The following is a 20,755-nucleotide window of genomic DNA, read 5'->3' as shown; positions in this document are numbered from 1 at the left end:
ATGGATTTAGGCAAGCCAAGCGAATCTGCTTTATGACAGTCGAAAGTAATTTTGAAAACTTGTTTTGCAAACCTTGCACATTGGTCATGGTTTGGACAAAAGAGTTTTCTGTGCTTATCATAGGGACGGGGCAGGGGATGGGGGTTGTTGGAACAGCTTCTTAAGCCCGGTTCATACTCCACGCAAATGCGAATGCGAAGCAAATTTGACGTCATGAAACATTCGCTGCGAAATTCGCCCGGGTTGAAATATGTTCAACTTTTACGAATTCGCAGCACGAATACTTGCCATCACGTCACAAATTCGCATTCGCTTTCGCTTTCGCGCCGAGTATGAACCAGGCTTCATGTTAGTTTTCATTCACAGTCTTCATGTTTTGTCGTCATACAAACTTGATGTTTTTTTGGTTTTTTTGTGTGTTGTTGCATGATTGTTGTGTTGTACCCGTAATACTGAATCCTACTTTTCATTAGTCTCAATATATTTGCGAGTGAAAAGATGTTTGATAAAAAAGAGGTATCGTTGAAAATTGACCTTCACTAGTTCCATTACATGTGTTTTATGCATGAAGGCATTAATAATAATGGTCAGTGGGACAGACATAGAAGTGGGAAAAAAATTGGTGCTAGGTTTGGCATGAGAAGATTTCAATTTCAATTTTCAATTTCGATAACATTTATTTCCATCAAAAGCAAAGAAAAGCAGCATGAGAACAGAAAGTATTTATATTAAGATGGAGGCATGATTTCAGAAAGCTGAAGCTTTATAGGGGGATAACTTAAATACAAAACTGCAACAACAAAAATCAAAGATATTTAAAGAAAACCTGACAAGATAATTTCTTATCCTACATTATTTTTTTCAGTCAAGAAGAAAATCAACTGCACCATGTACAATCTACTGAATTCCTAACCAGTGCTCTCCCAAATTAGCTATCAAGTCCATAGATAAACAGTCTCTCAATGTTTCAGTGTCTTTGTTCTGAGGCTAACTATTGTAGTGAGCAAAAGCTTGTTTAAAGCTCTCTTATGGTCATATTATGTGATGGCAAAACCAAACATTGTCAAATGTTCCAGATTGTCCATGTTTGTCAACAGAACAGAGGGCGATTACCGCGACGTTTGATGGTACCTCCTACATCAGCTACAGTCTTGCCCTCGAAGAGGTCAACACGCTCCAAGATGACATCGTCTTTGACTTCCGCACCCAACTCCCGAACGGCTTGCTGCTCTACGTGGGACATGAATCGGACTACATCTATGTGGCAATGGTCAACGGTCTCTTGGAGATCGCAATCAATCTGGGGTCGGGGGAGTACTGGAAGAGCATACAACCGAGGCGGGAGATGGATGTCTTCACGGACAACAACTGGCACAAAGTCCGCATCTCCAGAACCAGAGCAGACGTAAGCAAGATGATTTGTTTAAAATCTGCTCCTTATTCCCTGTGATCGCAAAAGCAGGATTTGGAAGGCAACTAAATGAAATTTGAAGAATTTATGATGAAATTCAATAACTAACTTTTGCCATTATACAGTGTAAATGTTTCTGCATCATTTTCCTATGTTACAAGGATTCTGCTTGGATTGATATGTTGGGCTAAAGCTTTGTAATTACATGTATGAACAACGGTGTTTCGATCTACGTTATCTAAATCATGAAATAATTATGGTCAGTTCTGAAAACAATTTTGATAGCATAGCTAGTTTGGAAGCTTAGTCAAAATGAGTTCAATGGTCATTCTGTGTCAAATCAACCCCCAAAAATTGAAAGTTTAAACCCCACCCCCTTCAAATTGGTTCATATTTAATGCATGGGGTACTTTAGGCTGAAAAAGATGAAATTTTAAGTTTCAGAACAATTGGACCAACGGTTTTTGCACTACCTCAAATTTTTGGATATTTTGTAGAAAAATAATGTGATATAATTTTCATCCGAGTTTGTCTCAAAATCACGTGATCCACAAGGTCAAATTCAAGGTCAAAGTAAATATCAAAAGGTCATCATACTTCAAATTTCTCAGACATGAAAAGTAATGATAAATTTGGATTCATTATGATGTTACCTTTCCAAACAAACCAAGATCAACAAATTTGGCAAACAGGTTATGGAGATATGGTCATTTGAAAATTGGAGGCCACTCTCATGTTGGTCAAAATCACACACAAAAATAGCAGGCGGTAGTGCAGAAACCTGTAGTCTGATGGCAATAAAACAGATTTCAGCCTTTTCCGCCTAAATCACCCCGTACAACAAATATGAACTAATTTGAAGGGGGTGGGGTTTAACCCATTGAGTGATTTGACATGGAATGACCCCTCACCGTTGTGAGAAATGGCCTCTTCAAAAAATTGAATTTAAAGTAAAATATTTTTAAGTATAAAATAAATATATCAAAAACTATATATTCAGTAACACAAATTTAAAGTCACATATAAATCTCACTGCACTTGAGCTTGAGTTGAACCTTTTTCATGGTTGAAATTCCCAAACACAAAGTCTGAAGACGTTTGCAAATTTTATACATCAAATTCTTTTTCCGGTGCATTCGGAAAAGCCTCTCCATCGCTAGTATGCATTGAAGCAAATGTGATGGGGAGATAAAGTCATTGCATCTGGCTTTGAAGCATGTGGAGTCCGCCTGCATCTGTCATGCATAATTCCCCTCGTCTTTGCATATCTCTCTGCCAAGATAAACTCATCCTTGTTTAGGCGGAATTTCGATGAGCTTCTCAAGTGCTTTCATCCGCCTGATGCTAAACAGTCCTTCTCTGGGTCATGTTATTTGTGGTCAAAATTTCTTCTTCTTTTTTTATATCCAGATTTGGGAATGACTTTCCGCGATTTGGAAAGAAAGAAATTGTTTTTTTGAAGATAAACCACTTCTATATTTTACACCTCCTGTCACATTCTTTGAACAAATGAAAACTAAATGCAGAATTTTTACCTTGCAAATCCTATTTTCCTTTCACCACAATTTCCTCTTGAATGTTGCAACATGGACATATTGAATGTGAAATTACGATGATGGAAAGGATCACAAAGGGAATTGTAGCCTTTGAGCAAGTTTGCTCAGGAACTGTAGTTGAAAATAGTTAGACTAACTCTGATCGAGCGCTGGTTAGTAAAAATGGATGGACTAGTTAAGTCAACTATTTGCATCACAATGAACAGTGGGATCCAGGACCAAGAAGTGATGATTATTCGGCCGCTATTTTGACAAGTTTGGGCAGTTGACAATACAGATATGAGTACCGGTACATGTATTCAAGTTGTCTCATGAGAAACGAAAACAAATCCACTGACTTACTTGGTTTATGGCACTAAACTCCCTGGTAATGGCACTAAACTCCCTGTGAAATTATTCTTTCTGGCATACTGTCATTTTGAAGAAAACAATGAAAGAAGGCCATTTCCAACTCCAACGATGCGTCTAGTGAGGCATTGTTGGAAATTTCCGTTAGTAGTTGGTTTTGTAATTCGGCGCATCCGTGAATGGATGCGCACAAGCGTTGACACTACGTATGCACGCCCGGTTGCTTTTATTCGTCAGTTCAGTGTGTGACATGGCATAGCTACAATCGGCTGAATGAGAACGTGTCCCGGATTTCGGTCGCAATTCAAAACATGACTGGGCAAATACTGCATTGAAATCGAGATCCTAGAATCTTGTTTTTCTCGGAATATACAGCATTCACAGAGCTAAATCTTCATCAGTTTAGTTGTTACGCACCCGTCTAAAGATTTTGAGCACTTTTGTTGCTTCAAATGAAAAAATGCACAAATGACAAATGATCTACCCTACCTTTAAAGATGCACACAATTTAATATACAAATCATTCTGTGGCTGTCACTTGCGACAAACTTGAACACTTAACCAACGAATCGGAGGATGTTAATTACAAAGACTCCAAAAAAAGTGCACGATCAGAAGAAGAGTCAGGATTTGCTCCCATGTTTATTTTAGCAATTGAGCACTTAAATTGGGCAGACAGAGTGATCGCTGCAGTTGAAGTAGAGTACTTAGCATACACCGTGGATCGAAGTGATTGAGCTTTTGAGAAACTCAACAATCGGCTGGGGGATGTTTTTGTTCTGTCTGACAATATAGTAAGAGTGTGGATGGAAGCCTTTTGGCATTCTGGCAGGCTGGATTACCCTAAGTGCTGTCCAGAAGCTTGTGGAGCCTCTTGCGCAGATATATCAAGTCGAAAAATATCAACTTTTCTGAATTTATTCACATTTTCTTAGCCTTGAAAGATCGCTTTACAAGTTTTAAATGTTTATTTCCTAATTGGTCCTTAATTTAAACCTTAATCTCTAAACAAGAATAGTCGAGAGGTACACTTTGTATTTTGTACCATGTTCTGCTTGTAGAAATCATCCTAAATGATGTGAATCTCTGACATACACCCAAAAAACGATTATAGTAATAATAATTATCTACCTCTAAACCGCATCTTGACCCTTAGATTTTGACCTGTCAGCAGGCACTTTATATATCGGGTCCTCGGTCATTCACCCATGGTTGCGTCATAGACATCGATAAATAAAACCTAGACACGACAATAATACACTGTGAATTGAGCAAACAAAGGCTGCATTCACGCGCTCTGTATTATGTTACCCGTACGCCCCGCCAAGCTTGTCTAGGTTTTATAGATCTATGCCGGAATTGACCAATCAAAACTTAGTCAAGATTTTGGAATGAAATGACGTCACGATTTAGTAAAATTGACTCCAATAGGCTGGCGCACAGCATCATATAAATTTGCATGCTTAGATATACATGTATCAGACGTTTGACCGGAGACAGGGCTCCGTGGAGAATGGGTGATACGCAGACTACCTCTTAGCCTGGGGTGGTTGGGGGGGGGGGATGGGGTTGGGAAGAGTCAAGTGATCACAAGTCCATCACAAGATGATCGCAAGTCAATCACAAGTCCTTACATGTCAATCACAACTATATCACAAGTCGTCAAGTCTGAAGTCAAGTCATAAGCTATTCAAGTGAACAGTTACAAAGGAATACCGTTGTTATAGTTTGTCCCCTGTCCATCCTTGTGACAACACTTGTGATAAACTTGAGTACAACTCTGGTTTTGGCCAACCTCCATATAAAAATACTAAATATTTGAATGACATGTTTGTATACATGTATATCCCTTTGGTCCCATGACAGGTCAGAGTTCGTGTTGACGGTAGTCTCTTAGCCTCCGGATCAGCCGGCGGCAACTTTGGACGGCTGACGGTGGGCAATGAGTTCTACGTGGGTGGGAGCCCCAACCCAGCAACACTGAGTGGCTCGCGGGTCGGCGAGAACTTCCGAGGCAACCTGAGAGATGTAAGTTTGGATTACACTCTTCTTGTATAAAATTATTTTCTTGTTTAGCCTGCAAGATTCATGTTTTTGCCTTCCCTTTAAGTTTCTTCTGTAAATAATATCGATGATAATAATATTAGGTATCCCACGAGCGCGAGTGGAACACGGAAAATGTAGTGCGTCTGTGTCCCACATACCACTCGGCCTCCACTTGCGCTCGCGGGATAACGAATTTATCTTCAAGCAAACTTGACGCGCAGTACAGTTGGACCATTGCTTTACACGAACCTTTCAGCGGTTTAGCGCATGCAGCTGGAATGTCACTCGCATCTTGGAAAAGCGCAATACGCAGGGTGCGATATGGACCGTGCAATACAGCCTCATATCACACTGTTGTTGCCATGGATCGACCAATCAGGATCGAGGATACAAGTTTGCTTGAAGATAATAACAAATGTCTGACTAGGTAAGGACCAGACGATGCTTTCTCTGCTTTCTTTTTCACGTTTTCTGAAAATCGGGTGAATGCTCGCCCACTGTTTAATTTGCTTCTTTTCTGATATATTGCATAGAATACAATGACTTCAATGGAACCATATTACATTTAAGGATGGAGGGAATTTTTATGAATTGGCGTCTATAATTCTTTGTGTATTTTGAGTAAATGCTGGTAGCAGCCTGCTATCAACTCCAACACTGCCTGACCTAAAATGTCTCCGCTTTCGAATTCTTCTATTTAAACCTCCAATCAATCCATTGTAGACTTAGGCAACTTTATTCGGTTTCGTTCTCATGTGCAATTCAAAACTGAATATAACAATTATCCTGGAGCTAACGATCGCTGCAGCTCAGTCTAAACAGCTAACACGCTTCCTACCCAAGTCAATGGGCAATTTTGAAGGTGATATACACTTCTGTTTGTCAAATAAAGTCCTCAGGAGTATAGTGTAGAGGAAAAACTGATGCTTCTGAAAGCGATCTGTTAAAGTCATTTATCATAGGATAAGCCGCATGAGTAATATATCAGCCAAAATGTGATCTATGAGACTTTAAGTACAAATCTGTTATTTGTGAAAAGTGTAACATTTCAAGAAATTGGCTGAAAGTCTGGTTTTTCTATATTGGAGCCTTTTTAAAATGAATCTTTATCAGCTCAAAGCTTTTGATGTGGCCTGTGTTCAAAGAATGCAAAAACAGTTTCATTTTGTGCTCAGTATTAGTGTCTGTGGTACGATAAATTTAATAGACCCCAGCGACGTCATCTTCGTAGGAAAATTACCACTGCGTATTCAACGCCATCAGGTACGTGTGCGCGCAGTGTGCAAAATGTTCTGAACACGTGCATGTTGCTCGAAATTTCTTCAAAATATGGCATGGCACAGCCGATGCGGGTCGTGAAAATGCTGATGCACGTGACAATCTGTAGGCAGTGACGTCATTTGGGAGAGACCCATTGTGTAAAATGTTACCAGGTATTCAAAAATTGATCAGGTATTACCACATTGAAAACATTAATCCTTACATTTTTTTATGTATAACAGTTCAGGGTGAAATGAGAAAAAAAATTGTACAATATTAATTTTGAGAAAGGTTTTGTAAAATAGTAATTTTTGGCAATGCAGATGCTGATCATTAGTTGAATCATCTATGTAAACATGTAGCACAAATGTAAAAGCTCGCGTCTGTGCAGCGGATACACCTCATTTGCCTGAAGCACATTTTGTTTCCCGAGAGATTGTGTTTATACAGTTCCGATCTGGACTACTCTACCGAGAGCAATAAATCCAATATCTAGAAGAGTAGGCTAATATTTTGTCATCATTTGTGTAGTTACATCTCCAGAAGCCATTAATCATATCAGTAGACATCATTTGTTACATTTATCTTTTAACAGATTACATGTATGACTTCTTTTTTTTCTTGTAGTGTTTGTTGGAAGCTGATGTATAGTACATAGTGGCACTTGTATTCATAAATGTTGTGATGATTTGTAGAAAACTATGTAAGGCAAGCCAAGAAAAGCGGGTCCCAGATGAAGCACACAATTATTGTGTTCAGATTCAGAATGGCTTAAACGTCTGTACAATAAGCCAACTTTTTGTAGAAAAGTCCACTTTTGATGTTTGCAAGGAAAATCTATTTACATGTACTGCCTACAAATATAAAGTATATGTACATTTCAAAACAAGGTTGGCCAGACTAGACAGTTAGTGACAGTCAGTCAGTGAGATAGGCAACCAGTCTAAGTCACAGTAAGCAACAGTGAAATAGGTAACCAGTCTAAGTCACAGTTTAGTGACAGTCAGTCGGGGAGATAGGTACCAGTCTAAGTCACAGTTAGTGACAGTCAGTGAGATAGGTAACCAGTCTAAGTCACAGTTAGTGACATCAGTCATTGAGATAGGTACCAGTCTAAGTCACAGTTAGTGACAGTCAGTGAGATAGGTACCAGTCTAAGTCACAGTTAGTGACAGTCAGTGAGATAGGTAACCAGTCTAAGTCACAGTTAGTGACAGTCAGTCAGTGAGAAGGGTAACCAGTCTAAGTCATAGTTAGTGACATCAGTCAGTGAGATAGGTACCAGTCTTAGTCACAGTTACTGACAGTCAGTGAGATAGGTACCAGTCTAAGTCACAGTTAGTGACAGTCAGTCAGTGAGAAGGGTAACCAGTCTAAGTCATAGTTAGTGACATCAGTCAGTGAGATAGGTACCAGTCATAGACACAGTTACTGACAGTCAGTGAGATAGGTACCAGTGTTAGTCACAGTTACTGACAGTAAGTGAGATAGGTACCAGTCTTAGTCACAGTTAGTGACAGTCAGTGAGATAGGTACCAGTCTTAGTCACAGTTAGTGACAGTCGGTGAGAAAGGTCCAGTCACGGGGAGTGGGGGAGTCAGTCAGTGAGATAGGTAACCCGTCTAAGTCACAGTTTGTGTCTTAGTCAGAGTTACATGTAGCGACAGTCAGTCAGTGAGATAGGTCTAAGTCACAGTTAATGACAGTCAGTCATTGAGATACATAACCAGTTTTAATCACAAGTGACAGTCAGTCAGTCAGGCAGTTGATCTGTCAGGATGCTAGTGCCTAGTGGTCCTTTGGGACCAGCAAAACCCAAGTAATCCATAAGGAATACTCGTCTGGATTAATAGTCCAGCTCGTCCGCTTAGTTTTTATTACAGTAGCTCTAGGATTGACCCATCAATTCCTCTAAAACAATGCATCAAAGCATGACATCAGCTGGCCAGATGCTTCCGACATTGATCTTCAAAATCTATAAAACGGACTTCATCATCATGCCAACAAATTCTTTGCATGAACCCACCCCCTTCCTCCCAATCATGCATTCTGTGTGCATGAACTGTATGATCTTGTTTATAATCATCAATATCCGAAGGAAATTCTCCGTGAGCGCGGACATTTGTATTCATGGTCATGCATGTAGTTTTTGTTGTTGTTGTTAAAGAAAATAGTTGGGATCGGGAAGGATTTTGATCAGTTTGACTATTGAAGAACAAAAGTGAACACTGCTTTTGCATGTTGCCATATTTTCTTAGTTGGCTTAGTTTGGTCCCCCCAAAAGATGTGTCTACATAATTTTTTTTTTTTAAATGTAGGCTTAATAAAGTTTTTAAAAAAAAGGAAATGAAATTGTTGCAACATGCTTACTGACTAGATTGATCTGATATACATGTGCAAATCCATAGTGGGCGTGATGTGCCAATGTTAGATGAATCTCTCAGAAAGAAAGTATCAAACAGAATTTGAAGTTTACAATTCTAATAGGTGATAATTATTATTCTTTTTGAATAAAGCACAAAGGGAAACTGACTACGTGCATTATAATAATTTAAAATAGTTAAAAGTTGATCGAAGAAATTGACTTTAGCGAGGTTTGAAGTTGCAACCTCCGGATTACCAGGCTTAGCTATCCAGCCCTATATTGACCGTTCCCCCATTTTGTCCGTTCCCCCATTTTGTCAATGTCTGTGTTCAAGGACGCTAGTCAGAAGCCATAAATATACCTTTTGCCATATTTTTAGGATATGGCATATCTAATATAGTCATGGCATATGTGTAAGTTCACGGTAATGCATGGTACCTCTTGTCAACAACGCGTTTATCTTCTTCAAATTGTATTAATGGAAACCCAGCTTGTACTTCGCAATTGTGTCGTCAATTGCATACTAATCTCATTACAAACAAGCCATGACATTGAAGCCTGCAGAACCAGCGCTACGTCTTTTCTAAGACCATTAGCTCCCATCAGAATGTCCAATGGAAGTATTTTACATTTGCAGTGACGTCTGAAACTATTAATGGGTATGCACATTTTGAACCTAATAGGATTCTTAACCCCTTGCGTCACTTGGGAATAGAAAATGTCATAGACACTGGCCTGGGGGATGCGACGACAGCAGTTGCTGGGATTAAAATAGATAGATTAGAAAATGTAGAGCAGATGAATTGGATGATAGGAACTTTAAAGCTGTAAAAACTTAACATCAGGAAATGTGGAGTTGGTATTCAGTGATTTGAGGTGCAGAGAGTTAAAACTGTCAAAGTTTGAAATTAGATGAAGTTGTAAGAGCAGCCATCTTGACTTCAGAATTCAGAATGATAAATTGTGTCAGCTATGACCTCTCACGACTGGAGAGATGGTAGAAACATCTTTCAAGTGTTCAATTTGACATTTGTCATCGCGGCCATTGCAATTGCTTCACTGGCAAAAGCTGGATGTTTTCAAACTGCGCACTCGTGTGTCCACTAGTCACTCACTAGACTCATCACTCCTTAATGTCTGTCAGACAACATACTGACTCCACAAACCATCAAGACAATGAGGCAAGACTCCAACATGGATCCTGGTGGTTCCTAGGAGTCCAAGGATGGTTGGGGGGGGGGGGGTGGTCTCGGTTTGTGCTCCTTGGCTGTTGAAAGACGTCCTATAACCATCCAGACCCTGTTCCACATTGCCGTCTTAGAACAGATTTGGCACTCAATGGGCGCGCCGAGCAGATTTTCATTTCACAAGAACTGTCAAGAAGTTTTAGGGGAAAAAAGCTAGTACAAAGTAGCTACATGTCTGCATTCTATTGCTTACGAATGGTCTTAATTCAGCCCAAAACAAGAGTAAATTCCTTCGTAGGAAACACTTACATTGTGATGTATAGAGACAAAGGGAACGATTTTTGGCCAACATAGCTGTCAGTTTGCATTCAGTTTCTTAAAAAAAAAAAGTGCTCAGGCAGATGTCAAAAGAAGCATGAACTGAAATTTCTCTGCTTTTAAAAGTGGGAAACTACTGGTGATAAATTTATGTCGAAGCATTTTTCTAGAGCTAATGTAAGTAGAAAAATTTGCTATTTGTTAACTGGTGCTACCGTATGCAGTGCCTACATTTGTAATTTCACATCTGCACAATTTTGCTCACCATTCTGTGAATGCAGCACAAAAACACAAAATATCTACACTTATCCTGTAAGCGCACCCAGGCCTACCTTACATACCTAGTGTATAGTGTGGACATTCCTTTGTGTTTGTGTAGTTAAGAAAAACTGGAGAAACAACTTATTTTACTCGCCATGTGAAGTCTCTTTCAACCCAATTGTTTTATCATAGTTTCCTTGAGTGGTCCTCTTCATTTTTCAAAAGATAACCCTAACCAAAAAATGCCTCTAAACCTGTTTTTCAGAGAGGGGAAAACCTTGTGTGGACCTGGCTTAGTCCACAGACTGTTTTGTTTTCAGGTCCACACAAAGATCCTGCATCGTGAGGACCTGTTTATTTTTCAGATCCACACAAACATAAATATGGCAAGGTTGGCGTAGAATTGTTAGTTATAGGATGCACACATGTGCATGAGCCAACATTCCTTGACAACCAATGAAATATGCGCAAAACTTTCTGCTGTTAAAGCAAATGTTCTTTGCTTAGGCCAAAAAAAAAGGTCTCCGGTTTCTGGTATGCGCACGCGTCGCCGTAGCCATGCGCGTCGGCAAAATGAAAAAGTTTTTTTTTCAATGAAAGATGATGTCTCAAAACCGCCAAACTCACTGGTTTGACTGGAATCCTGCTGCTGCACAATTTTAACGTGTTTTTAGATTGGGTTATGGTCGAGAATAAGCTTTATGTGGCCTCTCTGGACTCCCATATATTTGCACTAAGTTTAGTCGGGCACCATTTGCAGTCATCAGCCGACATTTGAAGCAAAAAAATCAGGTAAAAAAAAAAAAAGCCGCGTCGCCGCACCACTTTTTGGGCAAGCTCCATACCAGAAACCGGAGACTTTTTATTTTGGGCCTTAGGGTAAGCTGAGTGAAAAGGCCTGTTACCGGTACTCAAAAGTAACTCTTCCAAATGTTCAACTCATGTGTTGGGTCACATACTGTACATATATGTCACACATTATCATATAGCTTACATATTGATAGTTGAGATCTTTTAAGTTGTTTAAATTTATCTTTAGTCTCTTGATTTAGATTTTTGTTGTTGTCTTTTTTACACATCTAGGTAAGTTACTACGGCAACATAGAAATTGATCTGCTGGAGAAGGCGTACAGCTCGGACCCGTTGATCTACATGCTCGGTGACATCCTCTTCAGGGAGGAGACGGTGCAGGGCATTGATCCCATCACATTCCTGACCGAGGAATCGCTGCTGAGGTTACCACGCTGGAATGCGGAGGTTTGTCATTCAACACCGCGTAAAGGGGTTCATTTTACTTGGCTCGTACTACTATCCTCTCGACTTACAGATGTTGCAAATGCTTTTTTTTTATTAACTATAAGCTGGGACTCTCATTCCTCACTCTTACAGTCACTGAACTTGAAATTATTTTTTTTGTTCATGAATTTAAAGACAAGTTTCCCCTGCATCCAGACCGCTTGACTACAGCTTACAGTTACACGTGCATCTATCTGTGTAAGCAAATGAATTAAGTCACTTCTCATAGCAATGTGTGCTACCGCCAGCAGTTTTCAAGTAATTCGGACGGATGCGACCCTAAAACATTGCTGTTTGTGGGCCATCGCAAATAATAATAAAGTCGTAACCTAAAAAACCCTGTAAACCCAAAGATTCTTTCCGTCTTAAGTGATTTATCATTTCACAACTGTACATGGGGAAACCGTTGAAATAACTCAGATCGAAAAGTAAGAGGTGTAATGTGTGAGCCATCACAACAAGATAAAAGTAGTTTGTCATTCATTTTGTGTGCTGAGATATGCACCTTCTTTTCCCCAGTTAATTAGATCTTGTAGTCAAATCTCTAGGCATTTCACACTATGGTTTGTCCACTTTTATTTAAATCAACACGGGCCCACTCTGAGCAGACCATGGTCCATTCAAACATGGGTTGAGAAAGCACATTTGGGTCAACTATAATTTTCATTTTTCTGTAAGGAAGAGTCTCTCAATCCTGGTCCCCACCAGGACTGAATCTTTAACCTGTCTAGAGTGCTCACTGGATCCATGTAGAAGCCGTGTTGGCTTCTTGCTAGCGTGAAAGGAGTTGCCAAAATCTCAGGATTTGACCTGGATCCAACATGTAGAGTTTTATGTAGAGTGCAAAACCATGAGGCCAATTTTAAAATTGTTTGACTGTGCAGATACTCCTAAGCCTTGGCCTCAACCCCTATGAGTTTCATTTAATTTCAGTCACGCATCACTGCAGAGTTGTCATTTGATCACAGCAACATTTTTTGGACACTGTGACCAAGTTCCATGCCGTAATAAATTTCAGTGCTGTTTTTATGTAAGCTGTGTAAAATCCTGCATGTTGTGAAAAAAGGCTGATGTGGTTTCGGATTGGAATCATTTGCTCTTGAGCATTAAACTGAGGTCTTGCCATGATAACTGATAGCCAGGCAAATGATTCCAATCCAAACTGCAGCCCTTTTCACAACATGAAGGATTTTACACAGCTTACTTAACACAGTACTGAAATTGAATAAAGGCAAGGAACTTGGTCACAGTATCCAAAATGTTGTTATGATCAATTGATACTTGTGAAATGATGGGTGACTGAAATTAAATGAAACTCATAGTGGTTAAGGCCAAGGATTGGGAGTATCTGCACAGCTAAAAAAGATTCAAAATTGATCTCATGGTTTTGTAGTTATTTCAAAATAGTCAGACGGACACTTTTTGGGGGACAGTCAATATAGTGTGAATTTGCCTTTTGAATTTGAATGTACATGTAACAAACTTTTTTATTTTTGGCTAGACCCAGAGAGCCAACCTGACTGACTCACTGTTACTTGTGATTAAGCGTGGTTGTTCGCTGATGAAGACAGCCGGGCAGTGCTGTTGCATAGGATTACACTGTAATGGACTAATCCCAGCCTATTGTGTACTCCAGATGCACGACAAGACATTCCAGTGCACAGCCCTTCTGAGTCAATTGATTAGAAATGTTTGCACTCTGGGACCCGCTTTACTAGACTTGCCTTGTCCTGTTGTTTGTTTTGACAGTCCAAAGGCTCTCTATCCTTTGATTTCCGTACCAACGAGCCCAGCGCAGTCATCATGTACAGCAGTGGCTCGGACGAGATGTCGGACTTCCTAGCGTTTGAGCTCCTGGAGGGATACCTGTACGTCATCCTGGACTTGGGGTCCGGTCCTGTCCGAGAGAAAGCTTACACCTTCCCTCTCAACGACGGCGAATGGCACCACGTTGTCTTTGAAAGGGATCTGGCTATCGGCATTATAAATGTAGGTATTTTCCACAAATGTCATCCTGTACATTTTGAATATAAAATTTGATCTGGTTCCGTTACACAGAAAGTGTTATGTACACCTGGCACAAAAAGACACTAAGCAGTTTTTATAATCATCCTTGTTTTGACATTTCTCGGTGAACAAAAAATCTGAAATATACAGTTTGTCACAGAAACTTTCCGGTTCAATTTGATACTTCGCTTGGGAACACTGTGTAAGAAATAATGAGAGCGCAAGTGCTGAAGCTCCTGAAACCCCAAAACTAAAAATTTGCACTTAGCGAGATTTTCAATGGGCATTGCAACACACAATTGAATGCGGGGCCTGCATCATTTTTTTATCTTTCATGAATCAAGAATAATGACTACAAAATAATGGTCTCAAGACTGACAAAAATACCAATAATCTAAATAAATAACAAACACTATATTATGTATCACTTAAAAATTGAAATGTAAGCCATCCCAACATGCCGTACAATCATTGCAATAAAATAAGCCTTAAAAATGAAGCAAAAGGTTATTTATTGCAAATTTAAAAAAAAACGCACAGTTGATGAGTTTTAAGATGAGTTTTAAGATAAGACTTAAAATCCCAGAGGTACTCAAAGATTGGATTGCAGTGGGTAGTCTATTCAACAAACGGGGAGCAAATATTGAAAAAGATCTCTCAGCAAGAAATGTTTGCTTTATCGGAACAGAAATCCAAGCAGAAAACAAAATACATAAATTTCGTTGATGTGCAATGTCTATTGAGACAGAAGCCATTTAAAGAAAAGGATAGAAGCCCTTTTCTTGATGGGACATGATATCCGTGCAATGTGCCCGAGGGCTGCTTACATAGGCTACGTCGTGTTTCCTTCGTCGCGTTAAAAACACACGATATACCTCGCTTTTAAGTGCATATATTACCCGCAGCAAGGGACCTGTTTAGATAATCGCGTTTGTAGAGATTTGGAGAAGACGCCATGCGGAAGACACCGTCAGAGAAAGACTGTATTGATTTGGTTGATTTTTTTTTTGTTCCGGTCAAGAAATTCCCCATTTTTCAGGCCAGGTTCATTTGCAAAGAGTGCAAATTTGAAATGCAGTTTTGTCTACAAAGATGACATTAGAATGATTTTTTTTTCTCCATAGAGTCATAGAGGGACTTTTAAACTTATTTTCTTCTTGTTTTGTTTTTAAGGATTTGCTCAAATTCATCGTAGTAAATTTTGTTGCTTAACCTCGCATTAAGTATGAAAAATATTTTGTGAGTGATTTTTAGAGTCATTGCTGAACTATCATTCACAGATTAGCACAATCAAAAATGGCACGATCACTCTTCTAAATGGTGTAGAGTTGCATTCAAGTTTAATCCATCAAAGACGTTGTGTAGTGACAGGATTTGGTGGGGGAATAGTCAACTCCAACTCAAAAACACTGCCCCCCCCCCAAAAAAAACCCCAATGACAACAGAAATAGTACTGAAGCTACTTTTTAAATCAAAAATTAACATATCACTAATAGAGGACTCTACTTTTTGAATTTCCTAGGGTCGGAAATGCAAGGTTTTGTTTGTTTTTTGTTTGTACAGCCATCCCTAATGAAATTTTCTTGCAATTTGCCACAACCTTTCTACGGCTGGATATAACACGTGGGTCTGTGGACAGGGCCAGATTAAATGTTCCATAGGCCCTAGGCACCAGTGTTCCATAGGCCCTACTCCGCACTAGGCTATACTAAGCAAGCTAGGCCTAACAACTTGCTCTAAAAGCCTGTTGACACACTGTGGTGTTTTCGTAGGTCCTCAAATTTTTTGTAGGCCCCCAATTTTTTTGTAGGCCCCAATTTTATTGTAGGCCCTAGGCACAGCGCCTACTGTGGCTACTGGATAATCCAGGCCTGTCTATTGGAAGTGGCTGCAGCGGCTTCCATAGTTGCGTGTGCTAATTCAAGCCGTAGCCAAGTAATTTGGACACGTCTTCACACTCCTATCAAAGTTATTTTTCTTTCGAAAATGCACTCAATAAACTGAAATCCTCTTTCATTGTGTTAAAGAGGTTGTGGAATGCTCGAAGACATTTGCGTCATTTTTCGGGTATATGTAGCCTAAGGTGGGATGAAATAAAAACTACTATCGTGTCTGTTATGAAATGAGTACAAAAGGTACTCCCGATGCAGTGTAGCATAAACGAGTCCTGTTTATTACGTCACGATTTACTATGTTTGTTTTTGCTGCCCCCAACGACTGTTACACAAATTGCACGTTCGGGTCGAAACAGGACCTGAAAAACAGCTCTCAAAAGTACCTTTTGTACTCATTTCATGACAGACACAATAGTCGTTTTTATTTCATCACACCTTAGGCTACGTATACCCGAAAAATGACAGAAATGTCTTCGAGCATTCCAAAACCTCTTTAAAATGCACGTATGGATGTATGTACGACCAATTAAATATGGATATTCATTAAACTAATTAAGCACAGTCTTGGCAAATTTACAGGTGATTTTCCTCAGATAACCCAAATTTTAACTACAACACTCTGTCATTCTCGTTATTGACAAGAATTTGTACATAAAAAAAATGACAAAAGTGAGGGACTTCCCTTGAGACAAAAGTAAAAGATTTTAAAATGAATCGACTGTAACCCTTGCATGGGAATTCTTTTAGCTCAGTGGCAGAGCTTTGGGAAAAAGAAGAAGCACTTAATACACAGTGCTTTTTTACTTCCGTCTAGGCTTTTGCTGTGAGCCACAATTTGTCGGGTCTCTGTGGATTATCTTTGTCTGGAAGTATTCATGTATTTTTGATGTCAGAGTGTCTCTACAAGTCATGTGCAGCTAGTAGGCTGAGGCCCGTGCTATTGAACCTCAAATGATATGTTTACTATGTAGCGTGTTTAAATATTTTACCGACAAGAGCTTGAACATGCAGCAGGTGAAAGCCTTTAAAGAGAAACCAAAATTGTGTGAATGCTCACATGATATATAACTCATGCAGACTGCACGTTTTACATATCGTTAGTAGTTAAAGCATAAGCTGTAAAATACTGCGCAAGGTTATATAGCAAACATTAAATCATTATGGAAATTAATAGTTACCTTTCAGAGTCTATTGATTAAGCAGGACTTAGCTTGCGAGTTCGTCATGACCTCTTCGTTCAGCATTGTGGCTAAATCCCTCTGCTCACATGACCTGTGCGAGATAACCACTTAGGAGCTATTTGCGCAGTAACGATCAGAACCAGAACTAGAGGACCACATTTGGGGAGGTCACGTGAGAGCAGATCGTCATAGAACAGGGGCAGATGATATATCCCGCGTCCCTATTGGATGTTGGGTTCTAGGTCTTAAAGCTATAGTCCATCATTTGTAATTAGTGCATTTTGTTCGTTTGAAGCAACAAAAGTGTTCAAAATCTAATGAAGGATACTGAACAACGTACTTGATTAAGTTTCAGCTCAGCTTCAGCTTCATATTCCGAGAAAAACAGCATTCTAGGATCTCAATTTAAAATCAAAAGTTGCTAAATCATGTTTCGAATTGTTTTGAATTGCAGCTTTACGCGATGTCGTGCACTGATCCGACGAATTATAGCAACCGCGCACGCCTGTGCGTCGTTCCAATGCTTGCGCCCGCTTCGCCGAATAACAAAACGAACTACTAATTTAAATTTTCCTACGGTGCGTCTTAAGACGCACCCTTGGAAAGGCCTTCTTTCGTTGATTACTTCACAGGGAGTTTAGTTCACTTACTATCTTTCAACCAAGTATGTTTTTCAACAATAATACGCCAGTTACTTTTTCGGATGGCTGCAAATGATGGACTATAGCTTTAAAATACTGCTCAAGGTTATATAGCAAACATGAAATCAGTATGGAAATTAACCTTTCAGAGTCTATTGATAAAGCAGGACTTAGCTTGCGAGTTCCTCACGACCTCTTCATTCAGCATTGTGGCTAAATCCCTCTGCTCACATAACCACCTTTGGGGTGGTGACCACCTTTGGGGTGGTCACGTGAGAGCAGATGGTCATAGAACAGGGGCAGATGATATCCCGCGTCCCTGTTGAGTGTTGGGTTCTGGGTCTTAAATCAGTAAGTTTGTATTTCCGGATAAAACCCAGAGTTCCAACGTGCCTAAAAATTCTTCTCTTGTCGATAGGTGGGTTCCTCGACGTCCCACAAGTTTGAAGTCCCCGGCCACAACGACAAGCTCAACCTGGAGATGGATTTGATCGTGGGCGGCATCGAGCCCCTCCAGTCCCTCCCACTGGAGCTGTTCTCCGGCGCCTTACGCCACGGCTACGTGGGCTGTATCCGCAACATGGCCATGAACGGGGAGACCCTGGACCTACCGCAGTACGTAGAGGAGCAGTCGGAGGACGGGAACATTGTCCGGTTCTGTCGGGAGGAGGACCCGCTGTGCACCAGTGATCCCTGCCAGCACGGCGGCTCCTGTCGGGAGGGCTGGAACCGGTTCATCTGTGATTGCCGCAAGACGGGGTACACAGGAGAAACTTGTAAAGATGGTAAGAATATTGCAGACTAGAGGCTGTGTGTCCCTTTTGTTTGCTTCTTTTCCTTCGTTTGCTTTGTTACAGAGAATGGACAAGGAAGTGTAGATTCATGCGAATTTGCCTCGTCCATTCTGGTATGAATCTACAGTTCCAAGTCTATTCTCTGACTTTAACAATTTTTTTCAAAACAACAAAGGTTTATTCAAATGAGTCCCATGCATCACCTCACTCTCCATGTTTGTGAATAAGTGTAGATTCGTAAAATTACTCATGCGTACATATTTAGTCAATTTACAACAAATGGAAGGCGTCAGTATAGTAAGGTTCATGTCTCACTGCCAAAAGCAACTCAACTTAGTAAGTCATGTCTGCTAGCGACAGTTCTGAATTTTTCTTAACAATTTAGGTTTGTTTGTCATAGCAAGTTGATGCCCAAAGATGTGTTAATATGTTCTATTCAATAGTCACCCCATTTTGTGACGCTATTTAATTCCATGACCCTTCAGAGCAGACAGTTGAAATTTAAAGAATCCCAATTGATAAGTTTTGTGCTAAACTTTCATATTTTTATGTCTTATTTTAAATAAATGCTAAAGCAAAAATTCTACTGCAAAGTTGCAGTGCATGTGCCTCCATAAAAATTTGTTATTTTCCTTGGAAACTGTGCAATAAGCAAAGATTTGTCGTTATGCACAATCATAGTTAGTTAATCACAAGTCAAATCACAAGTCCGGTCACAAGGAACAGAGGATGACCTGTGACAAAGAAATGATTTTGTTGTGCAGGGTGAGTAAAAAAAACCCAAAAACCCAAATGGCAGGACCAATCTTTGAATGAAGTTTTCACATGCATCCCTATGAGAAATGTTTTTGTTCTGCTAAAAGAACACTTACTTTTTTTGTGATCCGTGGACAGATCTTTAAAGCAGTGTTTGTGTTCAAAATTCATAACTTGAAAAGTACATGAGCAATTTGAATGATTCTTGTAATAAAAGAAAGCTTAATGACTGGGCTTTCATATCCGAGATTTTGAAAGTGCTAGAGGCAAAACTTCATTCATAAATTGGTCCTGCCATTTGGGTTTCGTTTTGTTTTACTCACCCTGTAGTTCAAATTTGAAAAGTGTTTCACTTTGACTTGAGACTGGATGACTTGTGATCGACTTGTATTGTGATAACCTTTCTACAACTCTTTACAGCTAATACCTTTAAAAATAAAATCAATTGTGTTGCCATTCCCCCATCAAAACCCAAAATGTTTCATGTTCACCATCACTAACATGTGTTTCACTGTTTATAACATGTGTCTTCATTTCACCATAACTGCCATGTCCTCTTTGTTTCACCAACTAACCTTTAAAACCATCTTTCTCCCTGAAACTGCTCACTCATTCCACTTGCCAAATGTTTCCATGTGTCACACTATCTGTCTGCCCATGTGTCTACCCATTCGTCACTCTCTCTCTCCTGGTATCTACATGTACCTTCAGCTTATGTGTATAGAGGGGCAGGTATGTTGCTGCATGTTAAAGAAATCATCATCAAATATATATTTTATGTTATATACTTATCCAAATGATTCTAGAGATTTTTACTGTAAAGTTTGTGTTTTTAAAATTTGTTTGTGCTTTTTTATTTAAATGGGTGAAAACACTTTGAGCTCATAATATACAAGCTCGAGATATATACACTTGCCAAAATTGCTTGCTTTCTCTTTTAAATTATTTTTTGTGCACAACAATGTTCTCAAAGTTGACATGTATTATGGTCACTTGAATGGAATTGCTGCTCAGTGCCTACGTGCAGTGGTGTAGCCAAGGGGGGCCTGGGGGGCACGTTCCCCCCAACAAATTCCCAGTGGCCCCCAGGTGCCCCCCCCCCACAAAAAATCGAAAATTTCCCACTTGCCAAGAAAGTGTCTTTTTAAATTATTTGTTCGAGTTATTAAAGCGGAGAGAAAATCTAGATGACTATTTTTGACTTCCCTTAACCGCGTGGCTTTATGAAATGTGAATAAGTTGATAAGAAAAAAATAGTGCCCTCTTGGATCAAAAGAGGTCCAGTCCCCCCCCCCCCTCCTAGCTAGCCCCCCCCCCCCCCCCCCCCCCCTTCGATTTTGCAGCACTTGCGGTGGCCTGGAAATTTGGGGGAAATGTTGTTGTTGGTTCACCATTGGTGCCATGCTGGTCCCCTCCCCCTCCTGCCCCCCCCC

The 20,755-nt window shown here is 39.9% G+C and overlaps 1 protein-coding gene across 4 annotated transcripts in view; it reads left to right on the top strand.

Moving 5' to 3' along the window:
• Positions 1-20,755, top strand: part of LOC119743568 (neurexin-1-like) — a 111,719-nt gene that overhangs the window by 68,549 nt on the left and 22,415 nt on the right. For all 4 annotated transcript variants that reach the window (XM_038219990.1, XM_038219987.1, XM_038219988.1 and 1 more), the window contains 5 exons: positions 1,098-1,405; positions 5,182-5,343; positions 11,836-12,009; positions 13,798-14,037; positions 18,191-18,557. In XM_038219990.1, coding sequence (XP_038075918.1) covers positions 1,098-1,405; positions 5,182-5,343; positions 11,836-12,009; positions 13,798-14,037; positions 18,191-18,557 — 1,251 coding nt within the window. The remainder of the gene's footprint in view (positions 1-1,097; positions 1,406-5,181; positions 5,344-11,835; positions 12,010-13,797; positions 14,038-18,190; positions 18,558-20,755) is intronic.

This window comes from Patiria miniata, unplaced genomic scaffold (assembly GCF_015706575.1).
Source record: "Patiria miniata isolate m_02_andy unplaced genomic scaffold, ASM1570657v1 HiC_scaffold_6, whole genome shotgun sequence".
Lineage (NCBI taxonomy): Eukaryota > Metazoa > Echinodermata > Asteroidea > Valvatida > Asterinidae > Patiria > Patiria miniata.
This window is presented reverse-complemented; position numbering and strand designations above follow the sequence as displayed.